Source organism: Micropterus salmoides, unplaced genomic scaffold, assembly GCF_014851395.1.
Source record: "Micropterus salmoides isolate LMB-PRFRI ecotype aquatic unplaced genomic scaffold, ASM1485139v1 Ms_hic_scaffold_17, whole genome shotgun sequence".
In the NCBI taxonomy this organism is placed as follows: domain Eukaryota; kingdom Metazoa; phylum Chordata; class Actinopteri; order Centrarchiformes; family Centrarchidae; genus Micropterus; species Micropterus salmoides.
The window spans coordinates 9828864-9849692 of NW_024040817.1; the positions used below are offsets into that span (position 1 = coordinate 9828864).

A 20829-nucleotide genomic window follows, 5' to 3' on the forward strand; every position below is an offset into this window, starting at 1 on the left:
CTCCCCATCCTTGACTCTCACAGGAAGGAAACAGCAGCATTCTCTTTATCTTTAAAACTCACTGATGGTCACAGCAGTAAAATGCCTGAAGCTGATGTGGTGTACTCCGATGTGAAATTCACAAGAGCAAATACAAATGCCGGGGGTAAGTCTTAATTATGATACTATCTGTAGCCTATATCTATCCATCTAAGGACGGAACATCTTCTAGTCTCTTCAACCAAATCCAGTTGCCCTTGACCTCAACCTTGGTTGGATGAGCACTGTTACAGTTTTTCTCAGTTGCTTTGGTAAATTTCTTGAATCATCCTCAACATTTGAAAAACAATAAGTGCATTTCTAAAAAGCCCGGAACATGCTCAGAATCCTTAGTCAGTTTCTCAATAGGAAATCTTTATTTCAGTGAACAATGTCAGCGCCATCAGAATGAGAAAGTCCTTGTGTCAGTGTTTACAAACAGCATAGTCAAAATGTTTATCCATGTCGTCATATAACAGTGTACTCTGTATTATATTATAGTATTTTCTGAGGTAAACTATGGCTAAAGTTCTAATAACAATGATCCATATGGCCTAAATCAATTTCGACAGTACAAAGTTTTACATTGCAAGAGATTGGGCAGGATTCAAAGTTCATTTGTTGACAGAGCATGTGATTGCAATACAGAAAAGAGAAAGACTAGACGGTTTACAGCATTTCATAGCATTATTTCAGGACACGTTAGAAAAAAGTCTAATAGCCATGTATAGAAAATATCCTTGACAGATTATGACAACTGGTTCAACCATTTTGCATGTAGTGACTTATCCAATAAACAAATACCTGTGTTGGGGGGTACAACTAGTGTAATATATTGTGATGAACATGATATAAGTAATAGATAATAACTGTACATGATCATGCGCATGACTGTGCCAAAAACGTTTGCAATATTGAAAATAATGAGAAATTGCTTTTATGATGTAGAAGTAGTTTTGAGAATTTCACTTCTGATCTGAGAAATGTTCAAAAGTGACTGTAAAAACATATTCCGTAACTATAAAGGTCCCACATTATGCTAATTTTCAGGTTAAAATTTTCCCAGAAACTTACATTGTGAAAGAGGCGATGTGGATACCGTAGCCTGTCACGGCTAAAAGATATACACAATTATAGCTTAAAGAAGTCAAAATCAGACAGACACATTTTTTACATTTTCTTGTAATATCTCTCGCTTTTTATCAACTGAAAGAAGGAATGAAAGAGAAAACATGTACCACTTGGTAAAGAGGACGTGTTGAGAAGGTCTGGTAGTTTATTGCAAAATTTGGCGTGAAGAAGAAATTTTTGTGGTCAAAAAAAAAAAAAAAAAGGAACTATACACACAAAGTGTATGTTCTAAACAAAGTGTCAAGCTTCATGTTTCCTTTTCCTGTCATATTGTAGCTGCCGCTGCAGCATTTAGGGACTTGGGGTTTCAGTGGCCATAGTCAAGGGCGCCTCGACCATACACAGAACGCAAACAGCTCCTCTCCAGTTACCACACTCTGTACTTGTGCGTGCTGGACTTGAACCGGCCACCCTCTATCGTTATTGAGCTACTGCTGCCCAATAAATTAACTTATAAATAAACTGAAGTTGAAGAAACCTGCAATGTAAGAAAGAGCTCAGAGCAGCAACAGGTAAAAGGGCAACCTGCAGAAAATGTTCTGTGTGTGAATATATGAAATGTTTGTTTTGCTATGATAGTGTTTCCAAAAGGTTCTTAAAAGCACAAAACATAAATGGATTACCACAGATTTAAAAGCCATACTGAATCTTTCAGTGTTACAAGTTCAAATCTCTTTTTTCTTTTTAAATCTCAGTATATCAACCTGTGTCGCTTCTTTAAAACAATGATTCTAACCTGTAGAATTACTCCAGTTAATTTGCCATGTATTTGCAGAAAGGGGAACTTTTTAGATTATAAAGATTTAGATTTTTAGTAGAAGTTCCCAGCTTTAGGATCTGAATTTCAGTTTTGAAGGAAGAAAGCAGTTTGCAGTAAAAGATATTTAAAAAGTTAAACACAATCTGGACATTCACTCTAAAGCACAAATTTGAGGTACTATATGTATTTTCTTTCAGTCCTTTTTGTTCTTGTACTTTTTACTTCAGTACATTTATCTATCAGCTTTAGTTACTAGTTGATTTAAAAATTAAGATTAACATTTCAATGCAGGATCAGTGTAGCATTAGTATTTCTACTCAAGTAAAAGATCTGAATATTTCCTCCACCATGGTATAGTCTAGGTATATATCAACAAGAGATCCGTCCCAGACCGGACTTAAAAGAGACCTGTTATGCTTTCCTATATTTGATGACTTTTCTACAATGTTGGATGTGGCCAAAAGATTCAAATAATGAGTTTAAAGTATTTAAAAGAAATGCCTGTGAGACAAACCCTAAGATTTCCTCCTGTTCTGAACACTCTGTTTTCAACAGCTTTTTCTACCAACGGCTCAGTTTGACGACACAGAGCTAGACGGAGCCGGTGTTCCATATATGGTCATTTGCTCTGCACAGCAACGCTCAGTCTGCCTGTACTGCTCAGTGACAACAATAGCCTGGGGCGAGTTCAGCGCCAACAAAACCCGAACACCCTGTTGTGTACGCAAGCGCACTGCATTTTCCTGCCTTTTTAACACTGTAGTGTTTACAAACTTAACGCAGCTGATTGGGTAACACCTGTGACACGCCCACCAAACCAGAGATAACATACTGTACCTTGATGCCCATTGCGGAAGGTTGAAAGGTAACTTGTCATTCAATCCAAAAATGTTGCAAACCGGTGCAAAACATTTTGAGAATAAACTCTCCCCTGGTAACATGCTTCAGGTCTTGACCAATCAGGTCACAGTGGCCTTTCAGAGGGGGAGGCTTGAAGAGACAGGAGCATCTACAGCTGGTTTCAGACAGAGGCTGAAATGAGGACCTACATGAAGAGCCAGAATAAGACAGAAAATTATTTTTTTGAACTTTGAATCATGCAAAGCTGCCATACAGGAATCGCTCCTTTCCTTTAACAGACAACTTCCTCCCTCCATTCATCCCCTTAATCACATTCATTCATCCTCAACATTCAAAACTTAACTAACCTGGTTAATTGAGTGACTTGAATTTTCTGTCTCCTCTTCTGTTCAACAGGGTCCCAACAAAAAGGAGGGTCAAAGCTCAAGTCAGAGAGAGTGGCCTTGGTAGTTCTCAGTGCTCTCCTGGCAGCTGCTGTCATCGCTCTTGGTGTTACCTGTGAGTTTGTAAAGTAATTCATTTAGAGTGACCCATGAAATCTGAAAGATGGCAGATGATTTGAGCAGGTTTTTGGGTTTGTTTGCATTAACAGAACAGAACACATTAAAATGTAATTAATGTCAACAGAACGGCTTTCATATTAATATACATGTTTATATACAAGTTAATCTTGGAGTGATTCTCTTCTGATAAACAGATGTTTTCTTTAAACACTGAGTAGTTTACTAAATAAGTTATATACCAAATAATATGTTTGACCTCCACTTTTTAAAATCAGCTTATAAAAACAGTCAAACCCTGGAACGTCTCCAAAAACTGACAGCTGAGCATGAAGCTGTGAAAAGTAATCTCACAGGTAAGCTTGTTTGTGTTTGAAACTGTCTAAAAGGTTTAGTCCATGAGGTCACTTCAAAATGTGGCATATGTTTAATTAAACTTGGATGGTTATCAACAGATGGTTTTAAGTTTAATTCTGATATTAGTCTGTTAATTATCTCTCAGCTCAACTGCACCATGAAAGACCATGCAACACGGTGCAGCAAACATGCCCACAACCTCCTGCAGTAAAAAGTGAGAGATGGATTTTTCCTTTCTAACATTTTTGCATCCTCTGATGATGATTAACGGTGGGAGCCCTGGTTAGCTCACCACTAGGCTCAACCCGTGGGCCTTTGCTGCAGGTCATCCCCTCTTCTCTGTCTCTCTCCCCGACATTTCATATCCCTCAACTGTCATATCATTAAAAAAATAAAGACAAAAAAGCCCACAAAACAAAGAAAGAAAGAAACAGTGATCGACTGACAGATACAATACAAAGTTATATTGGCAATTTGGCAGCATACTGTACCTGTGAAGCAGAAAACTGTTGCTTCTCTCTGATTGTCTCAGCTGCGCTCAGATTCAAAGCTCCTGCTGCTTATTAATCACACAAATATAAACAGTGGTTCGTTGCACCTGACTGAAGTCTTTGCTGTCCACTCTTCTAAGATGAGTCATGTCCGATATGTGAGGAAGGCTGGGAGCAACATGGAGGAAAGTGCTATAATTTCTCCACCAATAGATCATCCTGGAATAACAGCAGAGTTGAATGTCAACAACAAGGAGGAGACCTGGTTAAGATAGACAGCAGAGAGGAGCAGGTATAACACACTGCTGCAGGTTCATGTAGCTCACTGGCTTCATTTATCACATCCTTATGTTTCTGCATTAGTTAACATGATCTCTCAGCTCAGAAAAGTGATGTTACATGTTGCCTTTTCATCAACTTTCCCGTGCAGACATTCCTGGAGCTGAAACTGAGAGACAAAATGAACGAACCTGAGGACAAGTTCTGGATCGGACTGACAGACTCAAAGGAAGAGGGCACATGGTTGTGGGCAGACGGCTCTCCACTGAACACAAGGTTTCACTGTTGTAAACAGATGTTTGTCAATTTCCAATATCAAAGTTTCCAGTTTTATTGAACCAGTTCTTTTTGATCTCACTATCTCAGTTTGTCCTTTTGGAGCAGCATTGAGCCAGACAACTGGACAGAGGAAGATCCTGATGGAGAAGACTGTGCGAGGATGGGGGAGAAATCAGGAGCTCATGACCTGAAGTGTTGGTTTGATAAATCCTGCAAAAAGCCTCACAGAAGTATTTGTGAGAAACCAGCAGAAACTGGAAACTGGTTTATGAAATGTAGTTCAGTTTAAGTCTCCGTCTGGTTAAGCAATCTCAGTACAGAATGTGGAGCAATGTTATTTTTATACACACATTTTGACAAATAAACACATTTCTCAATTTGACGCCTGGTTTGGTTTTATTTCTAAAAGTTTTTTGGATGTGTAAAACCTTAATGCCCCCTGGGTCGCCCGCTTGATCTAGTTCAAAGCTAATTACAAATTTAAATGTTAAAACGTTTGTCAATATCAACATATTGTTTAGTTTATGTTATGGATTTACCGGTGTGGTAAACGACAGATGAAAAAAGCCACATTTTTATACAAGTAATATTCATACAGGTTGAAATAAACAATTTGATAGGGGGCAATCTTTACTGAGCAAGAGTTTTGTGCAAAAGGAATTAAAGGCCTGTACCGTATCGAAGCCTGTCCCAAAAATAGGCACGGTGAGTTCAGTGATTGAAGCAAATGCAAGTCCGGGCTATTAACTTAAGTTTCACAGTATCCAGATACTGTGTTCCTGATAAATCCAAACATTTAGTTAATTTATAGTATTGAGTCGTTGACCATACAGTGTTACTGAATACTATTAATCCGCAGTTGTTGCAGAGGAGTTTTTTATGTTTAAAAATATTGTCACACTCTACCCAAGTTCTCCTGTTCCACTTTAACACTGTCAGATTGACGGTGCTTTAAATACATTTGTCTTAAAATCTGACGGATAGATAAATAAATCTGTGGATAGAACATCTTGGGCTTTTAACATGACACACACGTTACAACACAGGCAACAATAGTAGGCTAGACAGCAAGCTTGATATTTTAAAGTGATCTTACAGATATCTTCATGTAGATTACAAAAAAAAGGAAAATAATTGTTTTAAACAGAAATAGATAAATAAGAGATAATCGACAAGCAACATAAACGGCATTCAAAATGTTCACACAGAGATGAGCATCCTAGAGTATTTTAAGAGGAAGAGGAGAGGGGTCAAAGTAATAGTAGAAAAGAGTGAGAATGAGCTTTATTTCCAGGTATGTGTACACATACGAGGAATTTCACTCTGGACAATGCTCATGATGTGCTTACTTATACAATAATACAATAAGACAATAATAATCAAACACAGGCTACAGTGTAGAGAACACTATATATATATATATATATATATATATATATATATATATATATATATATATATATATATATATATTTATACACACACACACACTATGAAAAAAAACAAACAGATAGTGCAATAGTGCAGTAGTGGAATGAACAGAGTGCAAAGGAAGCAGGAGAAAAAAATATTATTACCAATATTGTTATTTGTGATGGCCTCCTCCATTATCTGTGTATATGTATCTGTGTTGTGCAGCTGTGTGTTATGTTAAGCAGGATGTGCGAAACCTTGCCGAGGATTGGCTGGGCGTGAGGTTCCGGCTGATGGTCTGATTGGTGCGGCGCCTGGAAACCTCCTCTAGTCATCTACCGCCTTCCAGATCATCCCCTGTTTAAATAGCTGCCTACCTGTGTGAACTTGGCAGTTGTGATTTTCCCCTTGATCAACTCGGCTCGTTCGTATTGTCCTTTATAGTGGTAACTGTGTTAACTGCTGTAGAAGCGTTAGTTCTAGTGATAAGTGTTAGTTCTTAGTGTCAGAGTGTTACCTTTACTATGAATTGTGTTAAGGAAGCAGGGCAAGTACCCTAGTGGGGGATTACTGATATCGACCTGCAGTTAAGTTTGTTAGTAGTGATGGCAAGTTCGAGTCTTTTGACAGACCCATTCATTCAAATCTCGTTCATTAAAATGAACTAATCTTTTTTTGAGTCATTTCGTTCATTTGAACTAGGCTGGTTATTGTGGCGCTGCAGCCCTCTAGTGGGCGATTAAAAAACATTCCTTCCATTTTCACAATCTTTCCCAAGTATACAACCAGACCAGCCATGTAAAGGCTTATGTATATAATTACTATCATTATCTCTAAAGTGCTCATTCATACAGTAGCCTAACGTCCCTATCCATGAGTAAAATATGAATATCAGATTTGCAGTAAATGTATTGAACTAATAAGCTTGATACACTATGTGAATAAACACACTCTTATTAAAATTCAACCAATTTAATAATAATCTGGATCAAGCCACCAAGTTCTTAAAGAACTCCAGCACAGAGAGAGGAACAAAGAAATAAACACATGTAAACGCAGCAGTTTGGCAGTTCTGGACGCAGAATGGACCACATCAGGTCCTGATTCTGCAGACAGAGAAACACACATGAGCACATCGCTCTCAAACACTGCAGGTTGTTCACCAGTCACGAGCTGAGAAACAACAGCACGGCTCTGTTGGTAAATAAAAAGGAAAAGTTACATTGCGTTCTCTGGCGGACCTGGATCAGCTGTTAGCGGTTTACAGGGCTAACGCTAACGTTGCTACCTGGCTGTGTTTTAATGTTTTAATGACCGGGTCTGTTTGTTTTGGAGAGGAGACGACAGCCTCAGAATTGAGCTTTCTCAGAGTGGACCCAGAACAACTTCATCAGCTGTTAGCTGTAATGTTAAACACTAGCAGGACCCATGTGAGCAGTGAACGAGTAGTTCATTCCTGCCCCACAGTAGGAGCTGTCACGTGACAAATGAAAGAGTCAAACCCAGAGACCCACAGTTGAGAGTCCTGAACTAATCAATTCTGTTTCCTGTGCTGACGGATCCCATGCAGCTGCTGTGTGACGAGTGAACGCAAGAGTCCAAGATCCTTCACGCATGCGTGAAAATGAACGAATCACTCACTGAGACAACCCGTTCCTCCCGAGTCATACACACGATTAGGTCTTATCAACGAAACGTTCTTTGAACGACACAACACTATTTGTTAGACACACTGGGCTTAGAGGGTGCCGCTCATTTTGTATTTTGTTTCTTACTGGGCAAGTCAGAGTTTTGTTTAGTTTGATTAGCAGGTGGCCATCTCTCAGTTGGAGAGACCTCTTTAAGTTATATTTGGTTCTTTGATTTAAGCAGCATCCACCAGCGCTTTTCCGTTCTGTTTGTAAACCCTGTCAACAATAAACAACTTGCACTTTTACCAAAAACACTCTGGTTCATGTTGCTTCCCTTTCCACATGAGCCGGGTTGTAACATATTATTGTGTTTGTCGGAGGTGGATGTGATATACAGGTGCACATACACATACAAGCATACATGTACACAGGGTGTAAAGAATGCAGGAATAAATAAGTATTATGTGTGGTGTTATGTACACGAGGTGGATTTGGTATACAGTATATACAATATGACAACATGAACGGTATGAACAGCTCTGAAACAGAGAATGGTGAATAAATAATAAGAGGCAGAGTTACTGGGTTATTGCACAAGAATGGTTTCTGAAACCACAAACATAACATGACAAAAAATTGGTTTGGGGCACTAGACTCTTTAAGATAAAGGATCCTCCCCATCTTTGAGTGCAACAGGAAGTTGTTTTTTTACAGAAAGCTGTGAACACTTAAGTAGCACAAAGTGTCACTGCTGGTCACAAAAATGCCAGAGGTTGATGGTTGATGTGCTGTATATATTGATGTTAAGTTTTAAATCCTACAAAAGAGCAGGATGAAAAGTCAGTGGTGAGTTTTAAATGTGTTGCTTGATGTATCAGTTTATACCATTTGTCTATTGGTCTGTCGGTCTAATGCTGCCAAAGTTGTCAAAAATACGAATGTTTACAGAACAAATGGAAAATTTTACTTCCACAGTAACACAAAGAATTTTACCATTTTGGCTTTTTTTTTCAGAGAACGTTTCCTCATCAACTGATACCTCTTGTTCTGAAGTCGGGATCTGAAAAACTCATATAAAGTTACACAATGAGCCATCGACAGGAATACATAGAAAAAGGTAATAAGTGCTGGAATGTAACTATACTCAAAAACTATACAGTTTTGTACTATGCAGTTTTGGCTGTTTGTACTTTACTCGAGTGTTTCTCTTGTATGCTACTTTATACTAGCTATATTTGCTATATTTGTTAGAAAACTATTTATAGAGCAGCCTCAGAATTGAGCTTCAGAGCAATATTTTTGATTTCAATAGTAAGAGAACAAACACATTTTACTCTGATGATACTCGTACTTGTTAAAAGTACAATATCTGTACCAGATACTTGTTTCAACAGAGTACACGCTCAACCCGAATTAGTTGATTATGTCCATGTTTCAACTTTGCCATGGTTTAAAGAAAACATTTTCTCTCAACTCAAAAGACGCATCAATTTTTTTTCCCTCTTGCCCCTCATTCCCCCATCACTTGCCTTTTTTTTAACTGATAATCCTCATACCCAAGTTCAATCAATACATACATATCTTAACTTTTGTTAGTTATTTCAAAAAGGATTGCGCAATATTTATGGAAACTAATGACCTGACAGGAATCTCACTGTGTTCTTTAGGAGGCAGCAAAAGCAACCATGAGAGGTAAAATAATCTCCTACTCATTAGACAAACAAAATAAATAGAGATCTCATGAATTAGAGCTAGAACAAAAAATAAAAACATTAGAAGCTGCCCATGCTGCCTCCTTACAGGAACATATGCTGAACGATTTTAGAAAATTTATTTTATTATTGATAAAAAGACTCAATCCCAGTTGCAAAGCTTGGAGAACTTTAACATGTAACATCGATACATTTCTGAACAATAAAGATTTGCCAAAAAAGATTGTGATGGTTTAGCACTACCAAATTGTTTTATTACTTCCTGGCCAGCAGACTACAATATATCTCAAAATGGATTAATCAAAATAAAAATATCTGATATGCCATTCAACAGCTCCAGTATCAGCTCTGCTGTTCTCCCTTCATCACATAGTGCTCATTGGGTAATATAGTTTATTTAGGGTCATATGAACCGCACAGACAACCAGAAAAGAGTAGGCCTATAACAGCAGCTTGTGAGAAGTGCCAATGGGCAAGAAAAAGTCACAGTAAAATGTAAAATGTAGTGCTGGAGATTTATGCTACCTATCGAGATGTGCTGCTTTGCAGTTCTTTTGCACGCACAATGGTTAGGGTTAGACTATCAATTTGCGACGAGGAAGCATAAGTGGTCACTGCGTACTGGTGAGTTACCAGCCCAATTCAAGCACTGGGTAGCCTATGTTAGTTTACTGTAAAATGGAGTGCAGAGGAGAAGAATCAGGAACTGAGACATTTAGAAGAGACAAGTATGTCATTTCCTGTTTGTCTATTACAAGCAACAAACCTCTGTACTGTGTTAAACAAATAGCAATGTGAAAAACTGCTCAAGTGCAAATGAAGCAGGGCAGCCAAGTTCATTTCATTGTATTCAATTTAAAATCTCAACATCTTACACATTTGGTGCCATGAGGCTCCAAGTGACAGGAGCGCATTTTAACACCTTTTCAAGCATTTTACAAGTCTTGTCATCTACTCATTCACTACTACTTATTTTAAGCAAGAAATCTATTTAAACTTTAAAATGGTCCACATCTTCCATTAACTATGGATATTATTCAACTTTTAAAAATTGCCTTCTGTACAGTTCATCATTGAGCTTTAGAGATGCTGGTAGGAGTCACATGTTACATGTTGTGAGCGAGTGACATGCTGTGCTGTACTTTATATAACGATGTGCTAAATGCAGCTCTCAATATTTTTAGAGCTGCAAAGTGACACAGAAAATGTGTTTAACAGGTGAAGCTCCTGCCTTCAAACAACGCTCGGTGTCAAACAGAGGGTCAAAGGTCACAGCAGAGAGAGTGGCCCTGCTGGTTCTCAGCGCTCTCCTGGCAGCTGCCGTCATTGTTATTTACCGTCTAAGTAAGTTTATCATGTAGATTGACTTTTAAAAGATGACAAAGCTGCACTGGAGAATAAAACACATTTTGTTTTACAGTTTCACCTCAGTGGAACAACTTGATGAAATTTACCTTATGTTACGGGGTGTGGTGTGTGGACAGAGAGGACCCAAATGCTGCACTCAGAGGGAAGGAGGTTTATTGGGGGAAAAAAGGGTGAGAGGGACTGGAGTGGAGGGAGAGGAGGACGTCGGGGAAGTACTGGCACGGGGAACCAAGGAGACAGGGGGCCAGGGAGCCGGGGAACACGGGCCGAGGAAGCGAGGAGAGGCGGGGGAACGGGGAGGACGCCGTGAGGGAAGTCCATAGAGGAGTGGGCCAGTGGATGAGCCCAGCCGAACGGAGGACGAGGGTGAGTGTACCTGGGAGGGAAACAGACAGAGAGGCAAGGTTAGGGAAGACAAAGACAAGGCACAGGGTAAGTGTGAAAAAACAAGGAGCATGGAAGCTTGAACACTGAAGTGGCACCAGGTATGGAGCAGCGACGATCAAGCAAGGATGGTGTGGAGAACCGGGGTTGAAATACAGGCTGGGATGAGGTTGATTACTGGCAGGTGTGGCAGGCTGACGAGGTGGATGATGGGTTGCAGGTGCAGGTAGTTGGCTGGGCTCAGGAGCAGAGGGAGAGAGAGCACACGGTGGAGAAAACACAGAGAGGCGGGCAGAGAACAGGAAACCAAGGGAAAAAGCAGAAAAACTGATAAAAAGTAGAAAAAACCAGGACACTCACCGTCAGCCGGGCTGCCACCACAACACCTTAAAAGAATCAGTATTGTGTTTGTTCAACACGTTAAACTCCATTAATGAGTTTAAAGAGTAGTTAATTTTCCCGAAGGTTTGAATAGGGAACTCCATGCCATTGGTACTGCTGACGTATTGCGGTAAGCGTGTCGACTCATTTCCGTTTCCGGTGCTTGTGTGTTGGTACCGTGTTGTGCTGCTCTCGCTAAATAACAGTTACATTTGTTAGATTACAGCGGCCAACTGTTCGCTAAACACTTATTCTTTACAGTAATTTTGCCTAAGCACTCACAGTTCTTTCCATCTTTTAGTGACTGCTGTTCAATCTCATAGTTGTTCTAAAGTTTTGGTAACTGACGCTACAGTAATTTAGCTTAGCCGTTAGCGACTTTAGCTTAGCAGCTAGCGATGGCTTCTCCTTCTCCCTCTCTCTTTCCTACTTTCTCCTGCTCGGTGTGTCAGATGTTTAGTTACTCCTCTGCCTCCTTTAGCGGTAATGGTACATGTAATAAGTGTAGTTTATTTATAGACATGGAGGCGAGGCTCAGTGATTTAGAAGTCCGGCTCCGCACCTTGGTAGATCAGTCTTTAGCTACTGTAGCTAGCCAGTCCCCGGTAGTCGGTGCGAACGGCCTGAGTTAGCCTCTGGTAGCCGTCCTCCGGCATCTCCTGTGCAGCCAGGAAAGGGGGGGGGGCTGGGTGACTGTCCGAAGGAGGAATAGTCGTAAGCATTCAAAGTCCACGGGGCATCATCAACCTGTTCACGTTTCTAACAGATTTTCCCCACTCAGCGAAACCCGCTGAGAAACCAACTCTGATCATTGGCAGCTCCATTTTGAGAAACGTGAATTTAGCGAAGCCAGCGGCCATAGTTAAGTGCATCCCTGGGGCCAGAGCGGGCGACATTGAGTCTTATTTGAAACTGCTGGCTAAGGATAAACGTAAATACAGTAAGATTGTTATTCACGTCGGCGGTAATGACTCCCGGTTACGCCAATCGGAGGTCACTAAGATTAATGTTGAGTCGGTGTGCACATATGCAAAAACAATGTCGGACACCGTAGTTTTCTCTGGACCCCTGCCAAATCTGACCAGTGATGACATGTATAGCCGCATGTCGTCATTCCGCCGCTGGTTGTCAAGGTGGTGTCCAGCAAACGATGTGGGCTTTGTTGATCATTGGCAGACTTTCTGGGGAAGACCTGGTCTGATCCGGAGAGACGGCATCCATCCCACTTGGGAAGGAGCAGCTCTCATTTCTAGAAATCTGGCCAAGTTTATTAGTGGACCAAATCCATGACAACCCAGAGTTGAGACCAGGAGGCAGAGTCGCAGTTTAACACACTTCTCTGCCCTTCTTTTTCAGCAGTTACCCACCCAAAACCCTACGCAGAGTCGCAGTCTAACACACTTCTCTGCTCCTCCATTTCAGGAGTTACTTAGTGAAAACCTATAGTGACGGTGTCTGCCCCCCCGACCATCGAAATTATTTAAAAAGGTAAACAGAAGAGGAGCTGTGCATAAAAACCTCATAAAAATTAAAACCACAAGAGCAATAGTGCAAACGAATAGGAGAGTTAAATGTGGACTCTTAAACATCAGATCTCTCTCTTCTAAAGGTGTACTAGTAAATGAACTAATATCAGATTATGATATTGATTTATTTGGTCTTACTGAAACCTGGCTGGGTGATGGAGAATATGTTAGCCTAAATGAATCCACCCCTCCCAGTCATATTAATACTCACATTCCTCGAGGCACAGGCCGAGGAGGTGGAGTTGCAGCTATCTTCGACTCTAGCCTACTAATCAGCTCTAAACCTAAACTAAACTATAACTCATTTGAAAGTCTTGTTCTTAGTCTTTCGCACCCAAGTTGGAAATCACTGCAACCAATTCTTTTTCTTAGTGTACCGAGCACCTGGCCCGTACTCTGAATTCTTATCTGAATTTGCAGAGTTTTTGTCAACTTTAGTCCTTAAAACGGACAAAGTTATTATTGTAGGATTTTAATATTCATGTGGATGTTGAGAATGACAGCTTTAGTACTGCGTTTATCTCTTTGTTAGATTCCATCGGCTTCTCTCAGAGTGTTCATGAACCGACTCACTGTTTTAACCACACCCTCAACCTTGTTTTGGTGTATGGTATTGAAATTGAACATTTAGTGGTGTTCCCACAGAATCCCTCTTTATCCGACCACTGTTTGATAACTTTTGAGTTTGTATTGCTGAACTACTCGCCATTGGGCAAAAATTTCTATACAAGATGTCTGTCTGATAGTGCCATAGCTAAATTTAAGGATGCGATTCCATCAGCTCTAAATACATTATCTAGTCACAAAGTAACGGAGGACTCCTATGCTAATTTCAGTCCCTCCCAAATCGATCATCTTGTTGATAGTGCTGCAGGCTCGCTGCGAATGACACTCGACTCTGTAGCCCCTCTAAAAAAGAAAATACTAAAACAAAGACGGTTAGCTCCATGGTATAATACTGAAACTCGCAAATTAAAGCAAATATCACGGAAACTTGAGAGGAATTGGCGTTCCACCAAAGTGGAAAATTCTCGTTTAATTTGGCAAGATAGTCTTAAAACTTATAGGAAGGCCCTCCGTAATGCCAGAGCAGCGTACTACTCGTCATTAATAGAGGAAAATAGGAACAACCCCAGGTTTCTTTTCAGCACTGTAGCCAGGCTGACAGAGAGTCACAGCTCTATTGAGCCAAGTATTCCCATAGCTCAGTAGTTACGACTTCATGAGCTTCTTTAATGATAAAATTCTAGCTATTAGAGACAAAATTCACCAAGACCTGCCCTCAGTTGGCACCGACTTATCTCTTAACTCAGGAACCTTAGAAACAGCTGTAGAACCAGATACATGTTTAGACTGTTTTGCTTCCCTCAATCTTTACCAACTAACTTCAATAATTTCTTCATCTAAACCATCAACCTGCCTCTTAGACCCCATCCCGACTAGGCTGCTTAAAGATGTTCTACCCTTAGTCAGCACCTCTATACTAGATATGATCAATCTATCTTTATCAACAGGCTATGTACCACAGTACTTTAAAGTAGCTGTAATTAAACCTCTTCTGAAAAAGCCCAAACTTGATCCGGATGTTTTAGCCAACTATAGACCTATATCTAACCTTCCATTTCTCTCTAAGGTTCTGGAGAAAGCAGTTGCTAAACAGCTGTGTGACTTTCTACAGAGCAATATTTATTTGAGGATTTTCAGTCAGGATTTAGAGCTCATCATAGCACAGAGACAGCACTGGTGAAAATTACTAACGACCTCCTTATTGCATCAGACAAAGGACTTGTCTCTGTACTGGTTTTATTAGATCTTAGTGCTGCATTTGATACCATTGACCATCAGATCCTATTGCAGAGACTGGAATATTTCATTGGCATTAAAGGAACCGCTCTAAGCTGGTTTAAGTCCTATTTATCAGATCGATTTCAGTTTGTACATGTTAACGATGAGTCCTCCATGCACGCCAAAGTTACTCATGGAGTTCCTCAAGGATCTGTCCTTGGACCAATCCTCTTCACTTTATATGCTTCCTTTAGGCAATATTATCAGGAAACATTCCATAAGCTTTCATTGTTATGCAGATGATACTCAGTTATATCTATCAATCAAGCCAGATGAAACTCATCAGTTAGCTAAACTTCAAATGTGCCTTCAGGATGTTAAAACCTGGATGACCTGTAATTTTCTCATGTTAAACTCAGATAAAACTGAAGTTATTGCTCTGGGGCCTAAGCACCTCCGTGACGCATTATCTAAAGATATAGTTTCCCTGGATGGCATCGCCTTGGCCTCCAGCACCACTGTGAGGAATCTTGGAGTTATCTTTGATCAGGACATGTCGTTTAAGTCTCACATTAAGCAAATTTCAAGGACCGCCTTTTTTCACCTACGTAATATTGCGAAAATCAGGAACATCCTGTCTAAAAATGATGCAGAAAAACTAGTCCATGCATTTGTTACTTCTAGGCTGGATTACTGCAATTCCTTATTATCAGGCTGCTCGAAAAAGTCCATTAAGACTCTTCAGCTGATCCAGAATGCTGCAGCACGTGTTCTGACAGGAACCAGGAAAAGAGATCACATTTCTCCTGTTTTAGCTTCTTTGCATTGGCTTCCAGTAAAATCCAGAATAGAATTTAAAATCATTCTTCTTACCTACAAAGCTCTTAATGGTCAGGCACCATCTTATCTTAAAGAGCTCATAGTACCTTACTACCCCACCAGAGCACTGCGCTCCCAGAATGCAGGGTTACTTGTGGTTCCTAGAGTCTCCAAAAGTAGACTAGGAGCCAGAGCGTTCAGCTATCAAGCTCCTCTCCTGTGGAACCAGGTTCCAGTTTGGGTTCAGGAGGCAGACACCATCTCCACATTTAAGAGTAGGCTTAAGACTTTCCTCTTTGATAAAGCTTATAGTTAGGGCTGGCTCAGGTGAGTCCTGAACCATCCCTTAGTTATGCTGCTATAGGCCTAGACTGCCGGGGGATTTCCCATGATGCACTGAGCTCCTCTCTCCTCTACTTTCTCTCCCTCTGTATGCAACCTTATCCCATTATTGCATGTTACTAACACAACTTCTCCCCTTTCTGGTAGTCTTGTGCTTTCTCGTCTCTCTCCTCTCTCCTCCTATCACTTCCTGCAGGTTTTCTGGCTCTGGAGCTGTGGAGTCTGGATCTGTGGCTGCGGGTCACCTGCTGCCCCCGTGTTCCTGCTCGACACCCTCTGCTGACTATTGTTGCTAGTCTTATTGTTATTATAATCATTAACATTACGATGGTTACCATTAACACTACTATAAATATCTGTACCATTTTTCATTTAGTCTATAGCAACATTACCTTCACTGTGTGTACCTCTGTGTGTATATTGTGTAGGCTGCCTCCCTCCCCTCTCTCTCTCCTTACATCTCCCTCTCTCTCTCTCTCTCTCTCTCTCTCTCTCTCTCTCTCTCTCTCTCTCTCTCTCTCTCCTCCTCTCTCTCCCTCTCCTCTCTCTCTCTCTCTCTCTCTCTCTCTCTCTCTCCTTACTCTCTCTCTCTCTCTCTCTCTCTCTCTCTCTCTCTCTCTCACCTCTCTCTCTCTCTCTCTCTCCCCACCCCCCCACCCCACCCCACCCCACCCTGAGCCATGGTTCTGCTCGAGGTTTCTGCCTCTTAAAAGGAAGTTTTTCCTTGCCTCTGTCGCCTAGTGCTTGCTCTTGGTGGGAACTGTTGGGCTTCTGTAAATAACATCACAGAGTACGGTCTAGACCTGCTCTTTTATGAAAAGCGCTGTGAGATAACTGTTGTTGTGATTTGGCGCTATATAAATAAAATTGAATTGAATTAATTTTCTTATTGTCAATAAACAAGTTGATTTTGGATGACGTGTCAGGATAACCAGGCTCCTCCTCACTATAAAAGTTTGACTTTCAAAACAATCATAAATTAACACAGCAGCAAAGTCAGACAGACTCACCAAATTTAATGGAACAAAATTGTGTTGTCTAAAACACGTAAACATAGGCCATGTTAAATAAAACAGAAAACAGGCAGACACACAGACGTAACCCTGACAGTTAAGATAAATACTAAATTTTAGATCTTCTGTGTGGCCACAGAAATCTACCGTATATTGAAAGGTGCAGGAAGTGTCCGTCTCTGTGACACATGTATAAAAAGACCTTCATCATAACTTTAACAAGCAAAATATATGTAAATGAGTGAATATTGTTTAACTTATTTTATGAGTTAGATAAATGATTCATTGGACATTCAGACAACTCATGATTATAGGTTTTTAAAGTAATTATACACATTAAAACTGACAAACTCATCTATTTTATTATACTAATTTAGTTATACATGTTGTGAGATTTTGAAATGCAAAGTAAAGATGCAAATTAGTTTCTCTTCATTCCTCAACTAAAGTACACAAGTTAACAGAACTTTCTCACTTTATAATAAAATACCAGATTATCATCTGAATTAATTATTAAAAAGTATAAAGTTAGTGTTTTTAACAATGTGTTAAGAGATTTTACAATAGAAGTTAAATGAAAAAAAGCATCTGGACACTCAAATGTGCACAAAAAAAACAACCTTTATAGCTTTGTATCCAGGCTAGATGTTCTTTCCTCTTTTTATTTACAACAGAACAAGTTAAAATTAAGGAATCCACCACAGACCAGTTTTTATTTTGTTCAGTCTGTCATCAGTGGAATCGACCCTTTTAGAAGTGCTGTGAAAAACTAGATGAAATTCAGTGACTTTTGTTATTTTCAGACTTCATCTTAGAAGGTGTTTCTTTCTCTATAATTGTTTATTATTAAGGACTGACTGATTTACCAAAGGATCATTTGACCTGTTCTTATGTTTTTCAATCAGTTTTCGCTAACATTCAAACCAAGAAAAGTTTCCAGACACTGAGAGACGAGCATGAAGCTCTAAAAAGAACTCACAGGTAAGCCAGTCACGATTTGAAACTCTCTTTGTCTTCAGTCTACAAGTTACAAGTCTACTGTCAGTTAAATTACAACACTGCAGGGTCACTTTAAAATGTGACAAGGTTTGTTGTTGAATGACTGATCTCTGATAATGATCTGTTTTCAAGTTATCTTGCGTTTTTTTGTTTTCCCACTTTAACTAGAATGTGAAAGGTTTGTGTTATGTCTCCGTTCAGGTTCAGAAAAAAGATTTATTTTGTGGTTTGCAGCTCAGATTCTACAGTCATCTGCCTTGCTAACTTGTAAATGTGAATAAGAATAATAGTGATTGTTTCAGCTGCTCTCAGATTAAAACTCATAAACTTGCAAGCTTTAACCCTTGAAGCTTTTAATACTCTTTAATAACAAGAGACGCTGTAATGTAAAACCATGCAACACGGTGCAGCAAACATGCCCACAACCTCCTGCAATAAAAACAAGTAAGTGATGGAGTTTTCCTTTCAAACTGTTTTTGTCCTCTGATGATGATTAAGAAAAACTGATGGAATGACAGATACAAAAAGTTAAATTGGTAGTATTATACTATACTGGTGTAGAAAACTGTTGCCTCTCTCTGATTGTCTCAGCTACTCGCAGATTCAAAGCTCCTGCTGCTTATTAATCACACAAATATAAACAGTGATTGTTGCACCTGACTGAAGTCGTTGCTGTGATATCTTCAAAGATGAAGCGATATGTGAAGAAGGCTGGGAGCAACATGGAGGAAAGTGCTATTATTTCTCCAACAATAGTTCACCCTGGGAAAATAGCAGAGAGGATTGTCGACAACAAGGAGGAGACCTGGTTAAGATAGACAGCAGAGAGGAGCAGGTATAACACACTGCTGCAGGTTCATGTAGCTTTCTGCATTCGTTCACGATATCTGTGTGAAAAGTTACATGTTGTACTTTCATCAACTTTCCGTCCAGACATTCCTGGAGCTGAAAGTGAGAGAAAAAATGAACTATTTGAGGACAGGTTCTGGATTGGACTGACAGACTCAAAGGAAGAGGGCACATGGTTGTGGGTGGACGGCTCTCCACTGTACACAAGGTTTCACTGTTGTAAAACACATTTTTGTCCATTTCCAATATCAAAGTTACCTGTTTGTTGAACCAGTTCTTTCTGTTCTCACCCTCTCAGTTCATCTTTTGGAGCGGTGTTGAGCCAGACAACTGGACAGAGGAAGATCCTGATGGGGAGGACTGTGCGAGGATGGGGGAGACAGCAAGACATCTTTGGTGTTGGTTTGATAATCCTGCAAAGTGCCTCACAGACGAATTGTGAGAAACAAGCAGAAACTGGGAACTAATGTCTGAAAGTAGTTCAGTTTAGGTCTCACTCAGCCTGTTAAACAATCTCAGAACAGGATACAGAATATGGAGCAGTGGAGCAATGTTAAAGAAAACAAAACTGAACAATAAACATAGTTCAAAGACCATGCTGTTTCTTGAATGTTCTCAATAATTATGGAGAAGATAATATGTAAAAGGTAACAAGTGTTGGAGGGAATATCAGATCCTTCATTATGTACCAATACACTGTTCCAAGTGTAGCTACAACATCAGTTCAAGCAAACGCTACGTGCTTAATAGTTTTAGTGCTTTACCTTGCTGTGAGACAGCCATGTCTTGTGTTGAGAAAATGTAGTTCCAAAGGAAATGGTGGTCTGAAGGTAAAACAGCACAATGCTACACCAACAAAACTACAAAATAGCTTTTGTACTATAGAAGTGTCTATAGGAAGAGGAAGGTGAAATTTGTTTTAGTAAAACCCCTCAAACATTAACTGACCACAAGGGGCAGCATCTCTACATTTGACCTTAAATACAGACAAAATCAGTCAAAATGAACCCCAGAGGACACAAAAAACCTTAATGAACCATCATGTTGTTTAAGAGGATTCATATTAATAGACTCCTCTGTTCACGTCAGTGTCAAAAGTTGTTTCTTTATCCGAGTAGATCTGTAGGACATGCATGGACATATCGATCTATAATAACGTAATAAAAAGGAATGTAAACAAGGATTACTTTTCAGTATTTTTTTTCAAAAATAAAAAAATAACTAAATCTCAGGTCAGAACTGAAAGCATCAACATTCAACAAACCAAAGACTTGACAAACCGTTTATGAGCAGTTAACTTTTTTCTTCATCTGTTAAAGTGATGAGACTCAAGGGATGATTTCACAGAAATATTTTAGCCTTATCTGTAGTGTTATGCTACTTCATTTTCTTAATAAGATGGGTGTAATGTAAGTAAATAAAGGCTGTTTATTTAATGTAAGAGATTAAAGCAATCACAGAACATGGATGTGAGCGTTCAGTATTTAACAAACATTAACCTTGCACGATTTCCAAAACATGCAGATGAACTGAGTCTTATTTGTAGATCAACTCATTTACGTGAGTTGAGAGACTTAATTTCTATATTTCTGTTTGATGGAATGTATTTCTCTGAACAATTTATAAATTTTTTAATGCAACATGATAAACCAGATTTAACACAGTTCAACAAAAACAACAAAACTGCCAGCCATCATTTTGATCCTCCTCAGATATAAACAGCGCATCATCCGGCCCTGCTGGTCCACACCTCTTCCACCTCCCCCCTGCAGCTCTCGGGTGGCGAGGATTCGTACAAGCATGGCTTCCATGTGCTGTTGTCCAGAGGGGTGGAGGAGAACCACAGACGGCTGCTGGGAATACAACCAGGATCTGGCTGAAGGTAGAACAAGTCTGTGCGCTGCTTCACCGACTCTGAGCTGGAGGGAAGG

The 20829-nt window shown here is 39.8% G+C and overlaps 1 protein-coding gene and 1 long non-coding RNA gene across 2 annotated transcripts; both read left to right on the plus strand.

The window, feature by feature from the left end:
- On the plus strand, positions 1–5058 carry LOC119907493 (C-type lectin domain family 4 member E-like). The gene is made up of 7 exons (XM_038725256.1): positions 1–145; positions 3167–3268; positions 3549–3626; positions 3773–3841; positions 4259–4410; positions 4549–4673; positions 4764–5058. The coding sequence occupies exons 1-7, from the start codon at positions 82–84 to the stop codon at positions 4963–4965; spliced, it is 792 nt and encodes a 263-aa protein (XP_038581184.1). The 5' UTR covers positions 1–81; the 3' UTR covers positions 4966–5058.
- Positions 5059–8442: 3384 nt separating this feature from the next.
- LOC119907495 lies at positions 8443–18031 on the plus strand. The gene is made up of 4 exons (XR_005445113.1): positions 8443–8566; positions 8735–8837; positions 10651–10776; positions 17956–18031. It is a non-coding gene; the product is annotated as an uncharacterized LOC119907495 (long non-coding RNA).
- Positions 18032–20829: the final 2798 nt, after the last annotated feature.